General features: G+C 32.4%; 1 protein-coding gene across 1 annotated transcript in view; it reads right to left on the bottom strand.

The window, feature by feature from the left end:
* LOC111639225 (GTP-binding protein RAD-like) overlaps positions 1 to 20,147 on the bottom strand; it is a 55,319-nt gene that overhangs the window by 20,300 nt on the left and 14,872 nt on the right. Inside the window, exon 2 of the mRNA XM_023385021.1 lies at positions 4,751 to 4,854. Coding sequence (XP_023240789.1) covers positions 4,751 to 4,854 — 104 coding nt within the window. The remainder of the gene's footprint in view (positions 1 to 4,750; positions 4,855 to 20,147) is intronic.

A 20,147-nucleotide genomic window follows, 5' to 3' on the forward strand; every position in this document is an offset into this window, starting at 1 on the left:
AAAAAAAATATCGTCTGCTTACAAAATAGCGAAACTGAGCATGCGCGAAGTGACAGTATCGTCTGGTAAAGTAAATAATCTACAAGTAAGTTCAAACTTTTATGTTTATTTATTTGAAAAATAAGAATAAATGTAGCAGTTGTGATAAATGGGCACACTGTTCTTGTGCCAATATTGAAGTGATGATGACTCTATTGATATCTCCAGTTGACTCTCCTTTTGACTTGCCTGACGAGGAGATGACACTGCTTGTCTATTTGCAGATGATAGTCATGGGGAGGTGTGGGTGCAATGCCTAATGTGCGCTATGTGGGCACATAAAGATTGTGCTGATGTTGAAACGGAGCATTATATTTGTGATTTTTGTAAATGATTAGGTTCTTTGTACATTTCTTTATTATTATTAAATCATTTTTGCGTTAAAATACATAGGAGTAAATGATTTTGTAATTATTTAACATTCTTTACACTTTCCTATTTGTTTTTGGCTACATTAAAGCATTTTTTTAAAATATACAGTAAGGTTCCATATTACCACCCGATTTTCTCTAAGCCTACATTCTGAGTTTTTGTACAAAAGCCTTCAAAAACCATACTTATAGTTACACTAACGAAAAATCCAATTAGGAACATTTAGTTTAATAGTTACAAGTACTTTTTGCACAAAAAATGTGGGTGTAGTTATTATACCTTGTTTACAATTCACTAAAATGTAATTGGGGTTCCATAATACCACCTTCTCTTCTACAAATATCAACTAAAAATTCTGAATATATTTATAAAAATCTAAACTCTAAAAGAGAAATTTTGGAAATTTTTCATTGTATTCTTATCTCGATCGTACGAACATTTCATCGGTTTATATCCAATTCGTTCGAATATGTCTTATCTGCATTCTTAACAAAGTGAGATATACATTTCGTTTCTTTAATTTTTCGTACGTTATCTGGAAAACTTTATGAAAGTTTATGCAGTTTTATAAACAATCGATAATAGCTAATTAAATATCGGGCGATAGGAACTAATATTCTTATCTCTCTTGGTTTTATTTTAGTAAATCAAAATTGTCCGAAGATAGAAAAAAACGCATAGAAATCTCATCGAAGGAATAGACGAAAGAATTTCATATTTTGAGTTTTGAAAATCTTGTAATTGGACTCATTAAAGTAAGTAAATGTTTATTCATTAGAGTAAATAAAACTTCGTGACTAAATTCGCTTTAATTAATAAGAGAAAAATATAAATATTACCGGAGATGTTTAATATGGCTTAAACATCAGCCATTATCTGGTAATTAAAAGCATTTTGAAATTATTGATTTTACGACTCGTGTTTTGAATTTGCTGTTCGTTTCGAGTTTAGAAGAAATATATTTTTCCCCTTATCCTTTCGACAAATAATATCTGTATAATTCCGTTTGCTGTACTAAAAGCTGTTGTGAAGGTACTTCGCTACTTCTACATTCCTTGTGATTAATAATTTATGTAACGACGATTTTTTGTTGTCGGGTAATATCAAACATATAGTAACAACGATTATGCCATATATCGAATAATGGTTTTCGGAAGGATAATCGCGATAAAATCTCTATTCGACGCCCCCAATGCTAAAATGCCAGGTAAATGGCGTGAACGGATCCTTTCCGTAAATATCGTATTAAATATCTATGAATTACTCGGCAAAACCATCGTAGACGAAGTTTATGCAATCTTTTCATTATAACTTCGTTAAAAATAAATGTATTGGTCTATATTAAAAAAATAAGAATCAAACACTAGTTGAATAGGGAAGAAGTGGCTCGATTTTGGAAAATATCATCCCGTTCCTCTGAGATACATAAAGAAAATATAATATCCATTAGCTGTAATAGTCAAATAAGGAATATAACTATTGGAAGCAAAATATTTATTTCCATTTTTTATCGAACTGAATTTTCCGAAAACGCATTTATCTTCTTAAGCGATGTTTATCAGACTTCAATTAGACATCTTTTGTCTAATTGAAGACGTTCTTTTCTTAAGTTATTTTTTACTTTCTAAACTTTCGCTTTCATACACGTATTTGTTCTCTGTGCCGAATAATTCGCATTCATTTATCATTTACATTTTCTGAATTGGAGACGACTTTCTTTACAAGTGCTTTATCTTTAAATTTCGTTTACTCGGCTCATCGACGTTGCGTAAACAAACTTTCGATAATTCCTTTTTATTTTTAGTGAATTTGAATTCGCTAACTTCCGCTTCCACGTTTTTTATTACGTTCTAACAAAAGTAAATTCTTGTCATCGACGATTTTCATAAACGAATCCGTAAATTGCAAACGACGTACAGTACTTGGTTGCGTCGGAGAATTTACTTAGTTAATTGGTAGGTAAAAATTATTCGACAAGATTTATCCCGGAGACGATCCGAGTCGGAGAGGATACAGTCAATATCTATAACTTTTAATAAAAAGCGTAATTAAATTAGCGTAACAATTTAATTTTTATTAGAGGAAAAAGGCGATAATTTACGGAGAAGCGTCATTTACAAGGTCGGGAATTTATTGCTAATTAAAAATTGCTAATTAAGTTCGAAAAATAGGCGCTAATTAATTGGGAACTATAAAAATGTCATTCCGAAGAAAACACGGTCGGAATATGCCACTCTGGAATTATTTAGTAACTTTTGAGTACGTTAAGTAAGGTTACGTCCCTCCACGAAAAAAATAAATAAATAAACTACGAGCGGATTAAAACGATAGAATTATTTCCGAAGAGGAAAGAGAATCGAAACACAATCTAAAAATACGGAACATAAAAAATGTGAAGTTCGTCGATTATCTAATAATAAATTGTATTTCTCGTTTAATCAAAAGAGTTTTTATTCTTTGGAATATAATTGATGTTTCGTCGACATCGATTCGACCGGAAAGCCGAAAATTGCGGAGGAAATTTCCGGCCGATATTAATAATCATTAATGAAGAAGCGCGGAAGGAAAGCTCCTTCCGGAGGAGAAATTTTAATTGCGCTAAATAATAAATGGAAGACGAAAGGAAACGTAAAGAGTGAGACGAGAACAAATAGGAGAAAGTAAATGTATCTTTAGCTATAAAATAGTATTAAAAACGAAATGCTCTTACCCGGAGGAAAAGTTAATCTTTGCAAAGGTTTGACCGAAAACATAATAACAACATTTCTCGGAGGATTACCTGGCTTTTACAATTCCATAATAATATTTCCAGAGGGATTATTACGTACGGATTATCTTCGTTTCCTTTATCTTCCGCCGCTATACATGTTTTATTCTTTGGAGGTAATTACCATTCGATAGTATTTAATCTGGACTGTAAACAATTTTTTCGACTTTACCACGTTTTCACTTTATTTTTTTAAGAAACGATGAAAACGCTCGGCTAACTTTAATCTGATTTCTTGATTCCAAACATTTTATCGACTCTTTGTTGCCAGTTTTTTCTTAAAGACGTGGATTGTCGTTGACAATGGACGGTAGATGCTGACTTCATTGAGTAAACTTTTCTGTCAACTCTTCAGATTTCACGGAACTATTCATTACTTTTCGTTTAGATCGGCTAATCCCGTCTCGACCGGAATTTATATTTACGATCTCTTTATCTAAACGAAGAGATCGTAAATATAAATTTCGACCGTAACAAGGTGAATTTTGAAATTACCACGGTCGAAAATCGCATCGATTGGCATTAATCTAAATGGGGTAAGCGAGGAGATTGATTAAAAACTAAAGTCCGCGTATTAAATTATAAAAGAGATTAAATATTTTCGTTGACGGTATCGATATAAATGTAAGAAAAAAGAATATTTTTGTTGCCGTACAAATTTTCTAACAGTTCGATAACTTAAAATACGAATTGGAATGAAAGTGATGACGTTTCGCGCTCGTTTAAATAACAAACACGTCACTTCCCGTTTAAAGTAAACGTCGGTGGGCACGTCGACCGTTTGTATTATTTTTGAAAAACGTTCGATTTTGTGATATTTCTAAAATTTGAAAAAAAAGACCGCGGCGTTGGGAGATTGGCTTAAAATGCCATACTGGCATTCGAACGGAGTGTCTACGTTTATTCAAGACATACGGGTTTGTCGTGGGGCGTGCAGGAATATTTGACGATCTTTTTTCTTTTCGACTACTTATTTATAAATAGATTCTTTATCTTATTATTGTTGTCAACTGTTTTGTTAACTTGTTCTTAGTAATTGTCTTTTAGATACTTGGAAAAGGCCTATGGCCATAGTATCTTTGCAAACAAATAAAAAAAACATATTAAGACTATCGACTACGCAAACAACGATGAAGTTTATCAATAATTCGTAGGTTTTTTTTAAGTTTATAAAACTTTATAAACATTTATATTCGTATAACGCAGGTAATTACCATACGAAAAGTTTCCGATTTATGGTAAATTTAGACCATCGACGCGATTTTAGTCACCTTTTTAATGCCGAACCGACAAATATTGTTGTTGGAAACGGAGCGACGTCTCCTTGTCTTCGTGGATGGAATTAATATCCGGAATTGTATTTTACCATAAAAAATTGTAGCCTAAGCATTAAAAGCTAGAAGAGTAAATATATTATTAAAGCCGAATAGTAAAAGTCGATTTTTTGTTTATGTGACCGAGATACGAGTAAAAGACGATTTTCATTTTCTATCCGGATATTAATACCGTAATCCGTCAATAAATAGACTTACGCTGCTATTAGAAGTCGATATAAAGTAGAACGGAACTAACCTGGAGGGAAATATCGTCAAAGACGTCCATGTCGACGATGGTCAGTTCGTATTCTTCTCCGTCTAGCAAGACCGAAACACACTTCTCTGTGGTTTCAGCATCTTCTGTAAACAATAAATAATTCATTATTACCACAAATGAAAATCCAGATAAGTAAACGTAATTATAAGAATACGAAGTAGCATATATTTGTTTGCCACTACGACATTATTTCATAAATTGCCCTTTAAGTTTCTGGTAAGAAAATTTTTAATCTCGGTGGATCGATTTTCGGGCCACAATCTCTATATTATCCTATACACGTCGATAATAACAAAGAATCGCTTCTGGAATATCTGCTCTAACCTAGAATAGCTTCTTCGATTATGCGATCGCGACGTTAGTAAGTTAGTATTAACACTATAACGGTGTATAACCGCTCAAGAATCTTAAAAATAATGTTTAGATTACGATACGAAACGTTTATGATTGGCCAGTTTATTCGACGATTTTCGGCAAAAAAAAAGTAAAGACGAGAGCGGCTTTTTCGCTTGGAAATTTCTCGAATCGACATTTGTCTCTCGAACGACAGGCTTATCGTGATAATTACAAAAGAAAATTGATTTTTACTAAAATTGCACTGGTATAAAAAAACTATTTGCCTTAAATAAGTAGACGTAACTTATAAATGAATATTTCTAATTATTTGTTGTTTTAAATAAATAAAATGTAAAGTTTGAAGAGAAAATTGAGTAATTAAGTTAATACAGTATTATGAAATGTTTTTCCCTCCGATTAATCGACATTATCGTCTCGTGTTTAGTTCCGAAAACGGGAAAAATTGTCGTAATTACGGTGTCGAAATTTTTACAAGGAATTGAGTTTCCGACAATTTCACTTTCGTTTGTTAGAGAATTTAATTAATATTTAATTCCTCTCGATTACGCTTTACTTACAATGTTTCTTAATTGCAATTAAACAGCCGTTATTCTCGTATTTATATTTGCTAACCACGACGAAAATCTTCTCCGAAGATGACTCGTTTGACTTTTGCTTCTTTTTCAAAATAAATGGAATATATTATCGACATGCTTTTTATTCATTTGACAGGTAGAAATTACGAACATCGTCTTTATTTTTATTCCATTTTAACTCTTTTCGAAACGCAGTTTTGTAGGCTGTCCGAATTAAAATGTCAAATGCATTTAGTCGCTTCTTATTCCTTTCGCCACAATAATCTTCTGAAGAAAATGAAAAATTTATAAATAATGAGCTCCGTCCTTCGGCCAGGACGACTAATTATACGTTATCTATTGAAATTTGATAACGGCCTCTCCTATATAACGTCATATTTTTAAATTTTACTGTAATTTTACCGTAAGGAATACGACGGGATTTATATCAGTTTTTAATAGCATTTTTAGTTTTTCTTTTACTCTTTTGGCTTCCTCCCATCGAACCTTGTAGTGTAAAGAAGCTTCGATTATCGAACTAAAGCTCCGATATAGTACGAGAGTCGATGCTTCGAACGTTAATTTTTAGGACTTAATGCGGGTATCCAGCACGCAGGGATCGCTCTGAAAAATTAAAAAATATCGCTACCCATTTCGCCAGTTTTTAATTTTTTTCGGCGCTTTAAATTATTTATGGCCACCAGTTTTACTGACTAATTAATGCAGATGCTGATAGCCTTATCAGTTTGGTGTCTGGAAAGCAAAAGTAACGTGTTAAACTGTCATCTACAAGGAGAGGGCTAGACGTTCGGGTCTCCGATTCGAACGAAATTTAGCCAGCTCGTAGCCTTAAACACAAACAGCTCTTGGTCCAAGCATTAGGACCCACTTTTCAAACGTTTCTAAAATATGGATCTCTGAAAATTTAGTATTTAGCTCATAAGTCTTTGGAAATTTCATGTCCAAAAGTGGCGATAACTGAGCGAATAAGACGTTAAGCACTAGAGATAACTGATGTAGGTTCGATCCTTCGAAATTTTAGTTTAATTTTTTTATGTGTAACATTATTATTTTATCGCGTTATTATTTCTATTATTATTCCTCACAGTTAGAGCTTATAAAACAAGAGATAAAAAATTCTGACGTCATTTTTTTTTACAGAAAACGAGTCTCTGTAGATTTAACTTACGTTATTAAATAAAATTTCCTTCGTATTTATTTTTAGGTATGGTGGTATTGTGACATTTAAAGTGTAACAAACGTGAGCGCATCAGGAAATTGTCCATAATATTAACAATTAAAAAAAAATAATAAAACGCTACGACTACGCTACTTTATTTTCATATCACTTGTCTTTTTCGTTCAAATGCAGTAATGTCTAAAGCTTGTTCGCTTGTGAGGATATAGTATGTAAAATATGTGAAAGTAAATGTCAAGAAATTAAAGTTTTATTTAACCACGTAAGAGGCTTATTTAAATCTACGGAGGCTTTTTTCTGCTAAACAGGAAATTACGTCACAATTTTAATCTCTTCTTTTATAAAGTTTAAATGTGAGGAATGATGACAGTAATAATAATAATACGGTAAAATAATAAAGTTATACATAATATTAACTAAACTAAACCAAACCGAAACTCAGAAGGTTCAAACCTACATCATCTAGCTCCATTACCTAGAATTTTATTCACTCAGCTATCGCCATTCTGGGACTAAAAACTTCCAAAGATTTATAAGCTAAACACTAAATTTTCAGAGGACCAATTTTTGGAAACGCTTGAAAAGTGGGTCCTATTATTTGGACAAAGAGCTGTTTGCGTTTAAGGCTATGTGCTCACCAAGTTACGTTCGAATCGGAGACCCGAACGTCTGGCCCTCCCCTTGTTAACAATAACAATCATTTCTGAATAACTTTTTATGAAAAATTCTGAGTAACACATTTGATCACAATGTTTAAACAGTATTTCATAGGTTCTGTCACGTCAAAATGTTTGTTTTAGTCTACCGAAAAAAGATTAAAGTGAAAAAAGTCATCCCAAAAAATTCCCCAAAATTTCTGTCGGCCGACAAAAAATCCCAATCTGGAAACACTGCGCGGCATTGCACAAAACTGCTTTCGGTTCTCGACGTCACTTCCTACTTTTTTTCCCAGAACTTGCCAGTGACATCGTGAAGTCGCTAGACGTGTATAGTCATGGGTCTCCCACTGTACGCAACAGCTCGACATTTTGCTATTTCCTCCGAAGTGTGATTTGTGATTCAGTTTCACGCCGAATGTCGAACAAGCGGACTAGGATTTTATCGCCACTTTAATAAAAAATGTTTTCAAGTGGCGATTTTGGCACTATGCAGCGCGACCCCTCAGCAAGTAACTTCGGATTATACGATTTCCGATCAACTCTTCGAAAAATAAATTCCAAGACGAAGTTCTTTATTTAGAATATAATTGAATATCGGTATTCGCCGTTATTAAATACAATAAACATTGTATCTCCAGTTTTCTTTCTTTACCACGATAAAAGGTTCGCGTGTGACCTTAGAATAAACCTGACTTATTTTGATAATGATGGAATGTATTTTGTAGCCATTAACTACGAGACTCGATTATTGTAGTCAATCGGTTCGGTTTCGTCTCGTTTACTGAATTTCAATTTTTCAACAATACTCCACAAAATCGTTAAGTAATGATAGGCGTACATCAATTTTTAAAATATAACTATCTCTCGTATAACACGATAGTTACGTTTTGAAAAAGTGCCGTGTTACGCGAATCCGCGCTATGCAAAACATAGGGTTAGGTTGTAGAAGTTAACAAAAATATACTACTATTTTTCGTCACTAACTCGTAAGAGAAATTTGTTTGTTAAATCCATCAATAATTAATTAACTAACGATCACAATTAAAGTACAGTACTGCATTACGCGTTAATCTTAATTTTAGTTAAACGAGGGCGTTTTCTTTTTACAAAGTATTGTCACGTTCTAAGGTTTTTTTTTCTTGATATTTATCAGAACTATCAGCGAAGTCTTCATTTTTTTATTTTTGCCATAAAATTTTTTATATGTAATAAAATAAAAATATGTTATCAATCGAAAATTTGTTCTAGCGAGTCGCATTTGTTAAATCGAGGTCCGAGCGACATATTTTTTTGGAAAAATATTTGTTGTAATGCCGAATTGTTCAAGTACCGAGATACCACCGTATTTCATTCGTCATTTTTACGAATGATTACTGTACTTACATACGATTTAAAAAGTTTAATAACACCGAAAAATGTTTAAATAGACTTTACTAAATAAGGTACGAAGATGAATCTATAAGAAGAGAAACACTGTGACAGTCTTAAAAGTTAAAGTATGAAAGCGACGACGACGACGACGACGACAACAACCGGTTGATAGGAAAGCTAGGACGAGGAAGAAGAAAAATTGCGCTGTCAGTTTTCATTAAATCTGACGAAAGACTCAAAACGAATTAAAAATTTCAATATTCCAAAATCGGTGAGCAAATTTGAGACAACGTGCGTGCTTATTTGAATAAAATATATATATCGAGAAAAGGACTTTACACTTAAAAGTTGTGAAATTTTGTACGGGATTTATGAAATTCTCGAACTTGTTAGAGCGAAACCGTGTTGTACGAGGAATACCAAAATCATATAACATAATTGGAAATGAAAATTTTTTTAATCGTCCTCCTATCGAAATATAAAGAAAATAAGCGTAAACGTTGAGAATTTTATTTATTTTTTACTTTCCCGTCTGTTATATTGAATATATAACGGAGGGAAAGTATGGCGATCGGTTAAAAAATTATACATCCCCAGATTTTTATATTTTTAGACTTAGAACACCTCGAAACGTCGAGAAATGTAGAAAAATTTAGGGGGTAATTTCTGTATGCATGGATGTTAGCGCGTGTGTGGGGGGGGCACGATTTTGTTTACCCTCTTTGAAGCTTAATAACTCCAGTTCCTTTTGTCGAAAATTTCTGAAATTTTTCAGGGAGGTTTGTATTTTAGGGAGATTGATGATATTAAATTTTGGTGGTTAAAGGTCGAGGTGGTGGGGAGATAATGACAGTCGTGTGTATCTCCAGTAGGATCGGACTTAATGACGATTTTACTCGTTATTATTAATTACAATTTTTTACAAAACCCATTCCTACCCTCAAAATTAAGCATTTTGCCATTTTATAATAGTTAAAAATGTAAAAAGTTTTTTTAATAAAATAGTTTTTATTTATTAAAAGCATCAACTAACTCGTTGCTGGTTTATTTACGTTTGCGTTCTTATATTTTTTAAGCACTCCTTCTCATTTCTTAATCACGTAAAGGGAAATTAAAATTAAAATATTCGTATCCTGTAAATGATACGAGCCACTCGTAAACATCAAAACTAGAAGAAAAATAAAGGATACTTTTTCTGAAACTTACAGAAGTTAGAATTAATTTCCGAAGTCGTCCATTAGATCAGAGTTTGATCAAAAAAATTACTCATATATGCATAAAATTGAAAAAATAGCATTAGTTTATGCCGATCTCGGAATAAATTTCTGGAAAACAAATTAAGCTCAATAATAACTTAAGATTCTGTTATAAAGGATACGTGAAATTTAAAGTAGAATGGTGTTTTTTATAAAAGAAAAAGAGAGAGGAAACGACGCTGTCGTCGCTCTATCGTAGTTTCGAGCGACTGGACTTTTCGAAAGACATTAGCAGGATAATCTGTTTTGACGTAATTTCTTGGTTATTCTATTCAAAAGTCTGGTAGATTTATTATTTATGTCATTCCGAACACCTCCTTGACCTTTTTCTTTCGCCGCACGAATGCGACCGTCTAATGTAGTCCCGAATTTCTTTTGGATTGAGCGAAGTTCTGAAATGAACGATTATTTGCCGTTGGAAAACACTTAAAAACGATTAACTTTTTTTGAATTCTTGCGACAAATAGTCGATATTAAAAATGATTGTCTGCATTTATTAACTAAAACGAGAAGGAAATCGATATTTTAATATTTTACTAAAACGGAAGCGAAACGGGACGAAGACTTTAGACAAATGGCGGATATTTGGACGAACCGCCCATTTCCTGTCCTCAGTTCGGAAACGACTCCGAATCTCGTACTACCGAGGTCGATAAGACCATTTTCGGGAATAAACATATAAGGTTTATAGCTCTATCGAACGAGAAATGACCATTCTTCGTCTTTTTCGCCTATTACGTAAATTAGCGCAGATTCGGAATAAGTCTTCTGGTAAAAACGTCATATTTTTACGTCTCCTCCCGGGATAAGTTCAACTTCTTTTATCTCTTTCTTATTCTAATTTTTTTCTTTGAAGATTATTATTTACTAGGGGCTTTGCCCACTCCCTAATATAGACCATCCAAAACAAATATTTCGCGAGCCAGTTGATCCAAAGGGTGTTGGCCCACCGAGCCAACACCCTTCGGATCAACTGGCACGCGCTTCCCTCCTTTTCTCTACCTCTCGCGGAGAGGGCTGTGGAGAAAAGGAGCAGAAAAATTACAATAGCAGAAAACATATATAATCTAATGTTCTATATCCGTCCGTATCATTTGCTGTATGTATCGGAGAAACACGTTTCAAGTCTTGTTTGCGTCTTTTCATTTTTAAGAAGACAAAATTATTCAGAACAAAATTTAAGAAGACAAAATTATTCAGAACTTTTTAAGAAGACAAAATTATTCAATACAAAATAAGATACTATTATATTCAGTTTTATTATCATTTTTATGTTTAATTAATTCGTACTCATACCTGGCTCTTAATTTTAGTTACAGATTAGGGGACGTAAAATGTAAGTCGTCCTGAAATACATATAGTTATGTATGTAATCAACCGAAAAAAACATAATTAATCGGTAGTTTTGGGGATCGTTGAATCACCGGTGGCGTTTATATACACCTGCAGACACAGGATAACGGAATTTCCGAGAAATTTCTAATTAAACCTTTTTATATTTTTAACTACTGTAAAATGTCAAAATGCTTAATTTTGAGGGAAGTGACGAGTTTTATAAAAAAAAAAAAAAAAAAAAAAAGTTGTAAATGTTAATAACCAGTAAAATCGTCATAAAGCGGATACGACCCTACTGGAGATACACACGACCCTCATTATCTCCCCACAACCTCGACCTTTAACCACCAAAATTTAATATTATCAATCTCCCTAATACACAAAGCTCCCTGCAAAATTTCAGAAATTTTCGACAAGAAACACGGGAGTTATTAAACTTCAAACAGAGTAAACAAAATCGGGCCACACATACACACACTAAAATCCATACATACAGAAATTACCCCCCGAAGTTTTTTGTATTGCTCGACATTTCGAGGTGTCCTGAGTCCACAAATGTAAAAATCTGGAGGGTCAGTTTTTCCCGATGGCCATACTTTTCGTGTATAACAGCCGGAAAAGTAAAAAAAAAAAAAAAATGAAAATCTCCTTAATCGCGAGTCACGTGTTTTTCGTACACGTGCCGATAAATAATGTTGGAATTAAACCGAGGAAAATATTTTAAACGCTTCATTCAATGTTTTCGTGAAAATATATTCGTAAACTAACGTTTAAAAGTTAGAATCTTCTTATAACTTCATTTTTCAATCTATAAACCGTCTGAAAGAATGGAGAATATCTCTTATATTAAAGACTCTGTACGAAAAGTCGTAAAGTATCCGTCGAATATTAAAAGTAAAGCGCTTCTTATTTAATTTCTTTCTAAAGTGTGTTTTTACGATGACTGAAGTAAACTGTCAAAAAGAGACTACGAAATGGTGGATACTTTACAAAGAATGGCGGAGTTATGTTCCCGTTATTTAAGTTATGTAATTTATGTCATTTAACCTAAGTTATGTAAGTTTTAATGAAAAAAAATAATACGATTTTGATAAAAATCCCATTTAAAGTCATTCGACGAAAGGGATAATGTTGTGTACTTTTAACATACGAATACAAAACTTGTCGAAATAATACAGCAATTTATGAGATAACAGATATGTAAATCTAATATACAAAGATGAGAATTTGATCTACAACTTGGTTTGTAACTGTTATTGAGATGAAAAGCTTTGATCCCAGTAGCCCAATAGTCTCGAACTCTCGAATTATCCCAGTAGCCACACCTTCGTGTGGCTACTGGGGTAATTCGAGACTAGGTACGCGGATCGAGAGTCTCGGAAATGATCTGTTACGGATATGTGGAACCAGTCACGAAGGTAGGAACCAGTGACGCTAAAATTGAAGCCGGGATCGATAGATTTGAAACAGCACGTGGCTACAGGAGAGCGCGTTATCACTAAATCAATGTTATATGTTGAAATTTTTGTATTTTGAACGGTCTGTGTTACTGTCATAGTATAAAATATAATGCCAAAATGCAAATGTTATTAATTGATTATATGTCACAAGTTTAAATATAGCTTATTTATTAGGTTTTATCAAATGTTTTCGCCACTAAAATGAAACGTTTTATAGTCTCGTTTTTATGAACTGTTATTACATGGAAAAATAAAATATGTAATTTTAATATACACAATATATTGAAATACCGAGAATAAGGAACATAAGAACCATAATAGTTTGTATGATTATAAATATTAAACATATAGATTCTTATAAAGTAAGGAATATTGCTTCTTTTTTCCGAGATTATATTGCCGTAAGCCAAACAGAGATGCGATATATCAAACAAAGCCTAAGTTTAAAATTATGCAACATTAGCCTAATAATAAAAAATGAATGTGTGTATAATACATAATAAACTAGTTTAAATATTGCAAACTTTATTCCGAAATAATTTTTGTATTTTATCTGATATCAAACGAAAAGAGAAAGTCAACCAATGATTTCCTAAAGGCTACCTGCGCGACTTTTAGATAGTTTCGTTGATTGATTCCATTTTCCCACCGAGAATATTTTGTCGTTTTAAAGTGAATACATTAAAAATAAAGAGTATCGTTTGAAGTCATTAAAATAAGGTATATAAAACTCCTGTTTACGTACTGTACTGTACCTAATAACAACGTAATACTACACTTAACATACGTCGGGGAAATGAATCGGCCGAGAATATTGTATTGTTTACTTTGTCGTTCTCTAATTGAAAATAATCGTTAAAATAAACTTTATCCCTTAATTTTGATATTTTATAATAAATTACGGTTTAAATTGAAAAGTTAAATAATTGTAATTAAAACTTCTGTAGGCTTATAAGTAAAAAGATTAAAAGACTTATAATAAAACTACGATTAAATGGACTTAAATCGATTATTAAGCTGGTTCAACCATCTAGCAAATTCAACAAAAATAGAAATATTTTCGAAAATTCATTTAATTAAGTGTTTAGTATCGAGAAGGCGTTTTATTTATCTAAATATATCGAGACTGAAGTGTAAACGGACCAACATTTCCGGTGTATCGATCTCAGAGATCATCGCGCTTCGACTCTAGCTGTGTTACGCTATACTTGTCTTACTTCACAATCCACGTCCTGGGCTACCCGACTATCCTTTTGTAAATCGGGCCGAATCCGTAATTGACGTGTAAAAAAAGCCCTCTTAGTGTCCGCAAAAAGCGTATTTAAAACAATATATTAATATGTATACACCTAGTAAATTACGTAATAAGAAAAGTTGGGTTAATAAGAATCTTCTCGTAAGTAAATTCATTTAAGTAAAGTTGAGTTATATACAGTATTTAAATAATTGTTTTTTTTTAATTTAATGCACTGTTTGAAATAAGAGCTAGCCCGTGTTTGACAGCGTGTTATTTCTCTTTTATTTTCTTGAAGAGTTCATCTATAATTTGTATATACAAATTATAAATGAAAATGACTTAGATTTTTTTTCATTTAATAATTTCGTTGTAATGAAATCGGGACCAAAGGATATTTTTGCGTCGATAATTCCGGGGATACAACCGTTTTTTAAGCTTATTTTTATGGATAACGATTTATTAACAGTCTGTCGAGACGAGACATATGTCTGTAAATTCGGGCGAATGCCCGGGAGGATCGGAGAATTGTCATCTCGCTTTATTGTCTTAGTCTGTTGAACAAATCACTTATATTATATAAAGTAGTGTAGTCGTTATCGTCTACATTACTTTATATAATTATTCTTTTGAAGTTCTCGAGACGTGTTGTCGTTAATCTTAAACGTTTTTATTACTAAGTTATATAAACTGTTGACAGTGAGATGCCCGTTTTGCAGCAATTTTTCTTAGAGTGTGTTGCGAGTGTAGTTTTTTCCTTTCTTTTCTTTTTAAAAAAAGGTTACTCTGTTGTTAAGTTAGTGTATTGCGTGATGATGTGCAAAATAAATCTTTTATTTTGCACATCAAAACCACTTTTATTCGTGAAAATGATAGATTTATTTTGATGATACGAGATAGAATTATTGATGAGTATAAAAATACCCAACCACAACGATACTGTTTTTTTTTTCTTTATTTTTGTTTTCATTTAGTAACTCTGCGACTTTTGTTACTTAATTATCGTATTCGTGACTAAAGTGAGTAAAAAATTGCAAAAAAGATGAACATACATAATTATGTTAATTAAGTGACATTGCTTCATAGCTATTATAAATAGTCATATTTTTACTTTCTCTCTTTATACCCAAGCTATATATATTATAAAATTATTGTAATTATGAAAATCCTTTTAAATATGTCGTATCGTAGCTAGCGTATTTCCGCAGTATTTCTGTTGTAATTTTTTTTAAATTATTGCCGTGAAGAAGAACTTTTAACATTTATGCTGTGTTTCACCTTTCTGTGAACAGTGTCACTACAGCTGGTAGATGTCGTAAACGTTCTCGGATAACCGTTCGCATTTTCTTAATTGACTTATCAATAATTAAGTTAACTTCGGCCACTGTAAATATAGTAGAAGAATATTTTACTTTCTTAGATAGAAACGATGTTTGTTTCTTTCCATCCGGGACAAAGCACTTCGTGCCGTGTCGTATATTATTGTTGTTAATTAATTAATTACATTTATTATTAAGTAAACAACAGAAATTAGTTTCCCTTGGACACAAAGGAAATCTGCAAAGTGGCCACGAAAAATCAGGACGGAAGAATTCTCTAATATTGTCGTATTGTCAATGACAATTTTTTTAGTAGAAAAACAATCGCTTAAATTGTTAACTTCGTCAGGGATTTACGAAATAGTCTACGTTTGTAATTGCTTTTTAAAAATCGTTAATTAAACTGTCAGAATATTAATAATCAATCATTGCCAATAAATATTTCTTAAATAATTCGAAATTATCTCACCGATATCGGATCGTTTACTAACCTACACGAAAAAGACATTCAAAAATCATAAGTTATGATAAATAATAATCAACGGTGCATAATGGAAGAAGTTATAAAAAGAAATATAAAAACTTATCGAGGAATTTTAATTAACGCTAAAGTTCGAGCGCGTGATTGAGGCACGAAAATTATTTTTAATTAATTAAAAGTTTTAGAAGCGATACGCAAAATTTTAAAAATCGTTTTCGAGTAGCTACAGTTATTGTCTCTCGGAGGGTGACGTTGTCACGGTAACGGGTCGACCGTACTCCGGTATCGTCGAAGAAATACGCTTCTACTAACGAAAACGGCTTTACCGAAAATTCGTTGGAAACGAATCATTTCGGGCTTCTTTCGTTGTCCTATTTACTTAAATTTGAACAACTACAAAATGCATAAGTAAAAATTAATTAATTAAGATAATAATTTCTTCGGTAATTACTAATAAGAACCATTAAAATGAAACAGAAGAATTGGCAGTCGATGCGTAACGCCAGTCAATGGAAAGAAATTTATAATTAGAAGTTAACACAACTCTATACAATGGAGAAAAGACGTAACTCTGTGCCGAATTGTTCAATTTGGTTTTGTCGGTTCTGAAAATTATTATTATTTTTTTTACGTTAAAGATTTCAAATTTTCACTTTCAATATTTACGCAGTTTACCGCTACTAAGACGGCATCCTCGGAAACGAAGCGAAGTGCTCCCTTATCCGAATTAACGACATCGCCTTTCAAGGAGGTTATTAATGGTAATTCGATTCTTTTCACTTTTTCCTGTCTTAAGAGCTCCTTGTAATTTACAACGCACTGCAAGATGTTAATTTTACTGTACTTACATATTAGTTTCTATTCTTATATCGTCTGTAACGGGTCCGGAAGAACCCAAAGGGGAACTATAAGTCAAAAATGAAAAATATTTAAATAATTAATAAGGACCTTTTATTAACGCGAATACGACGATTATGTATTGCCGATGATTCGATAAACCATAAATTTAAAACTTTTTTCTTTCGATAGACAGAGCTTAATTTCCTTTAGTCCCCTTGGATCTATCCCTTACTGCACTGCACTGTTCATCATCAGTTTTATTATATAAATGCAGGAAACCTACAAGTGTTCCAATTAAGACTTTTTCAATTACCAAAGAATACCAAACAGTAAACCCGAGGGATTACTGTTTGGTACTAATTGAAACATTTGTAGGTTTTCCTGCATTTATATGATATAAAAGTATGCCGTAATGGTTTAGTTTCTACGTCGCTGTATGTAGGCCTATTAGTTTTATTGTTGTATGTTATAATGTATGTTTTAATGTTTTATGGCAGTAAATACAGTATACAGTATTTACTAGTCACATTACTTTCCCAGAAATTCGATATATGGTCAAGCGAAAACACGTAAACATCCCTGTTCTAAAACTTCTGAATGCAATCTAATGGGACGCGCAGTATAAAAACAAAGTATTATCACCTTAAAGTGAAATCGCTAATCACTTCTTGCCTCGTTTCCTCCAGATGAGGACGTACTGTACACATACTGTGCGCTGTTTCTTTATATAAGTTATATAAAGGGGTTGGTATGACGTATCTCCAGTAGGGTCGGACTTAATCACGATTTTACTAGTTATTAGCATTTACAATTTTTTTATAAAACCCAATCTACCCTCAAAATTAAACTTGTTGCCAATTTATAATAATTAAACATATATTAAAAAAATTTTTAATGAAATATCGTAACGGATGGCGCCACCAAAATTTTAAATGTCCCGGGAATGTTAACCAACTCGTTGCTGGATTTTTTTACGATATCTTTTTAATATGAATTTTAATTTCTCGTATGCATGCCTAATAAAACCCGATCATTACGATTCCGTAAGATGTCTTTCGACTGTTTGCGTATTAGAAAACTGACCGATGGAAGGTCTCACCAAATCCCCACTTAACATACAGTGTAGAGTCCGGGCGGCGATGTACTACAGTACTGTAAGATTAAAGATGGGCCTCTATAAATCTTCCTTAGTACTCTCTTATCCGATGCTCTATTAAGTGAACTCGACTCTATAAAAATTGGATTACATTTGTCTTTAGCACATTTCGGTAGTAGCCATTTATTTTCTGCTGGTAGTAGACTTAATGAACTGCTCGTTTTTTGAAATGTCTGAAGAAAACATTTCGACAAACTATCCATTCATTAAATATTCTGAAACATTTAACGAAAAGGCCCGAATTCCTTCTGTGGTGTATCGTTCAAAATCTTAATGACGACGTCTTACTACGAATGTGGCGTAAGTCTACATTGAATATTTAAATAATTTTTTGTGTGACAGCTCGTTCTATTGTTTCTAACAAATGTAAAATTTGACACTCTAATTTATAACTAATTATTTTACACGTGGATATTCTTTTCTACAACGCAAAACTCTCCCTCGTCCGACAGACTTCGTAGCCAAACCACGTAATAATCTCGTAAAAAATTTTCAATTGTAACGTAAATTAATCATTTATATTCCGGGAAATTCCACATTGTAAAAAGAAACTATAAAATTTGATTACGGGGCAATAATACGAAATAATATATCTGGAAGGTGATATATTCCTTTTGCATCGATCCAAATAACCTTTAAATTTACAAATATATTTTAAACATTCTTTTTGTATTTAATTTATTCCTTTCGCCTTAAGCCTTCGAAAGCAAAGAATTCTCCATTCAAATCTTTATTAGATCGCGAAAGACCTCTTTCGGACGTGCAAAACAAAAACAAAAAAATGAAATTTAAATAAAATACATTTACTACAATATTACAAATTATAAAAAAAATTGCGATTTCATACTTCTTCAGCGGACAAGTAAGTTTCTCTCGATAAAAGTAAGTCCAGACGGATGCAAACCTGTCCGCATTCAAATACGAAAGCAAAAAGTTATTTTGCGCGATCTGAAGTTTATGCGCGACATACCGGAGTGCATTAACTCCGTAAGATTCCATTATTGCTTTATATAGGATATACTTTTTATGATAAAAAGCTCCAAATATCTTTTAATAAATTGTTTATCGCTTCAATAAACCAAGTAAGTGAATCGACTAAATAATACGCATGTTCTAGGTTAAAGTTTCGTCGAAATAAAAGCCAGTTTTTAGTGAATGTATTTGATACGGAAGAAAAAAAAAGTAAATATAAATCCCTAGTCGATGTCCTTCTTCCTCTCTCGTGTAAGTACAGTACACTTAAGACTTAAGCAATGAAGAACGGAACGAAAAACAAAGCATGATTTTTGTTTCGCGCAAAGTTATATTTAAATCTGGGAATAAAAAGTCCTATTTCTAACGTCGGTCATCTATATTAATTTTAATATTTACAGACAAACACGTTACTTAACATTTGGAATCTTTTTTTTTTCTATTTAACGATAAATATCCTGTTGGTAATCAAAATGTAAAAGAATCGAGTTTCCAGAACAGAATTCGTTATCTGTTATCGATCTGATGTTTATTACGAAGAATACAACTATTATATTGCAATTATTTATAATAGTGTTTTCGAGAACGACAAAAACAGAACGCGTTACTTGTTTACAGTTTGGAGAAGGCCACCATTTTAGTCTAGATTCTAATCTTAGGAGCAGCACCCGTTATCTGGACTTCACCGCTTCCGTTTTAGACGTTTCGACAAAATAATCTGTCTGTCTCGGAATGTTTCTTATGATTTATTCCTTATTCAAATTATAATATTTTGATTGTTAATTCGATGTTAATAAAAAAACCTAAATAAAAAGAATTTTCATTTCGCCTGAGACCAATCTCGAGAGGTTTCGAATGCGAGAAGTTTAAAGGCAAATAATCGAGTGCACTTTTCGAAATCTCGATAAGAAGCGATACCGGTTTTGACTTACAAAAACTCGATAACGCTCTGTCTTTCGAGTGCATGTCAAATAATAGCTCTTAATTATATCGTCGACCGAGTTTTCTAGGAAAATCTATCAATTAATAAACCAGCAACGAGTTGCTCAACTTTTCCCGGCAATATTTAAAATTTTCGTGGTTCGTATTTTAAAAAATCGTATTTTAAAAACTTTTTATATATTTTACTATCATAAAATGGCAAAAAGCTCAATTTTGAAGGTATAGACGAGTTTTATAAAAAG

This window comes from Centruroides sculpturatus, unplaced genomic scaffold, assembly GCF_000671375.1.
Source record: "Centruroides sculpturatus isolate CEXI.00-Female unplaced genomic scaffold, Cexi_2.0 scaffold1319, whole genome shotgun sequence".
NCBI lineage: Eukaryota > Metazoa > Arthropoda > Arachnida > Scorpiones > Buthidae > Centruroides > Centruroides sculpturatus.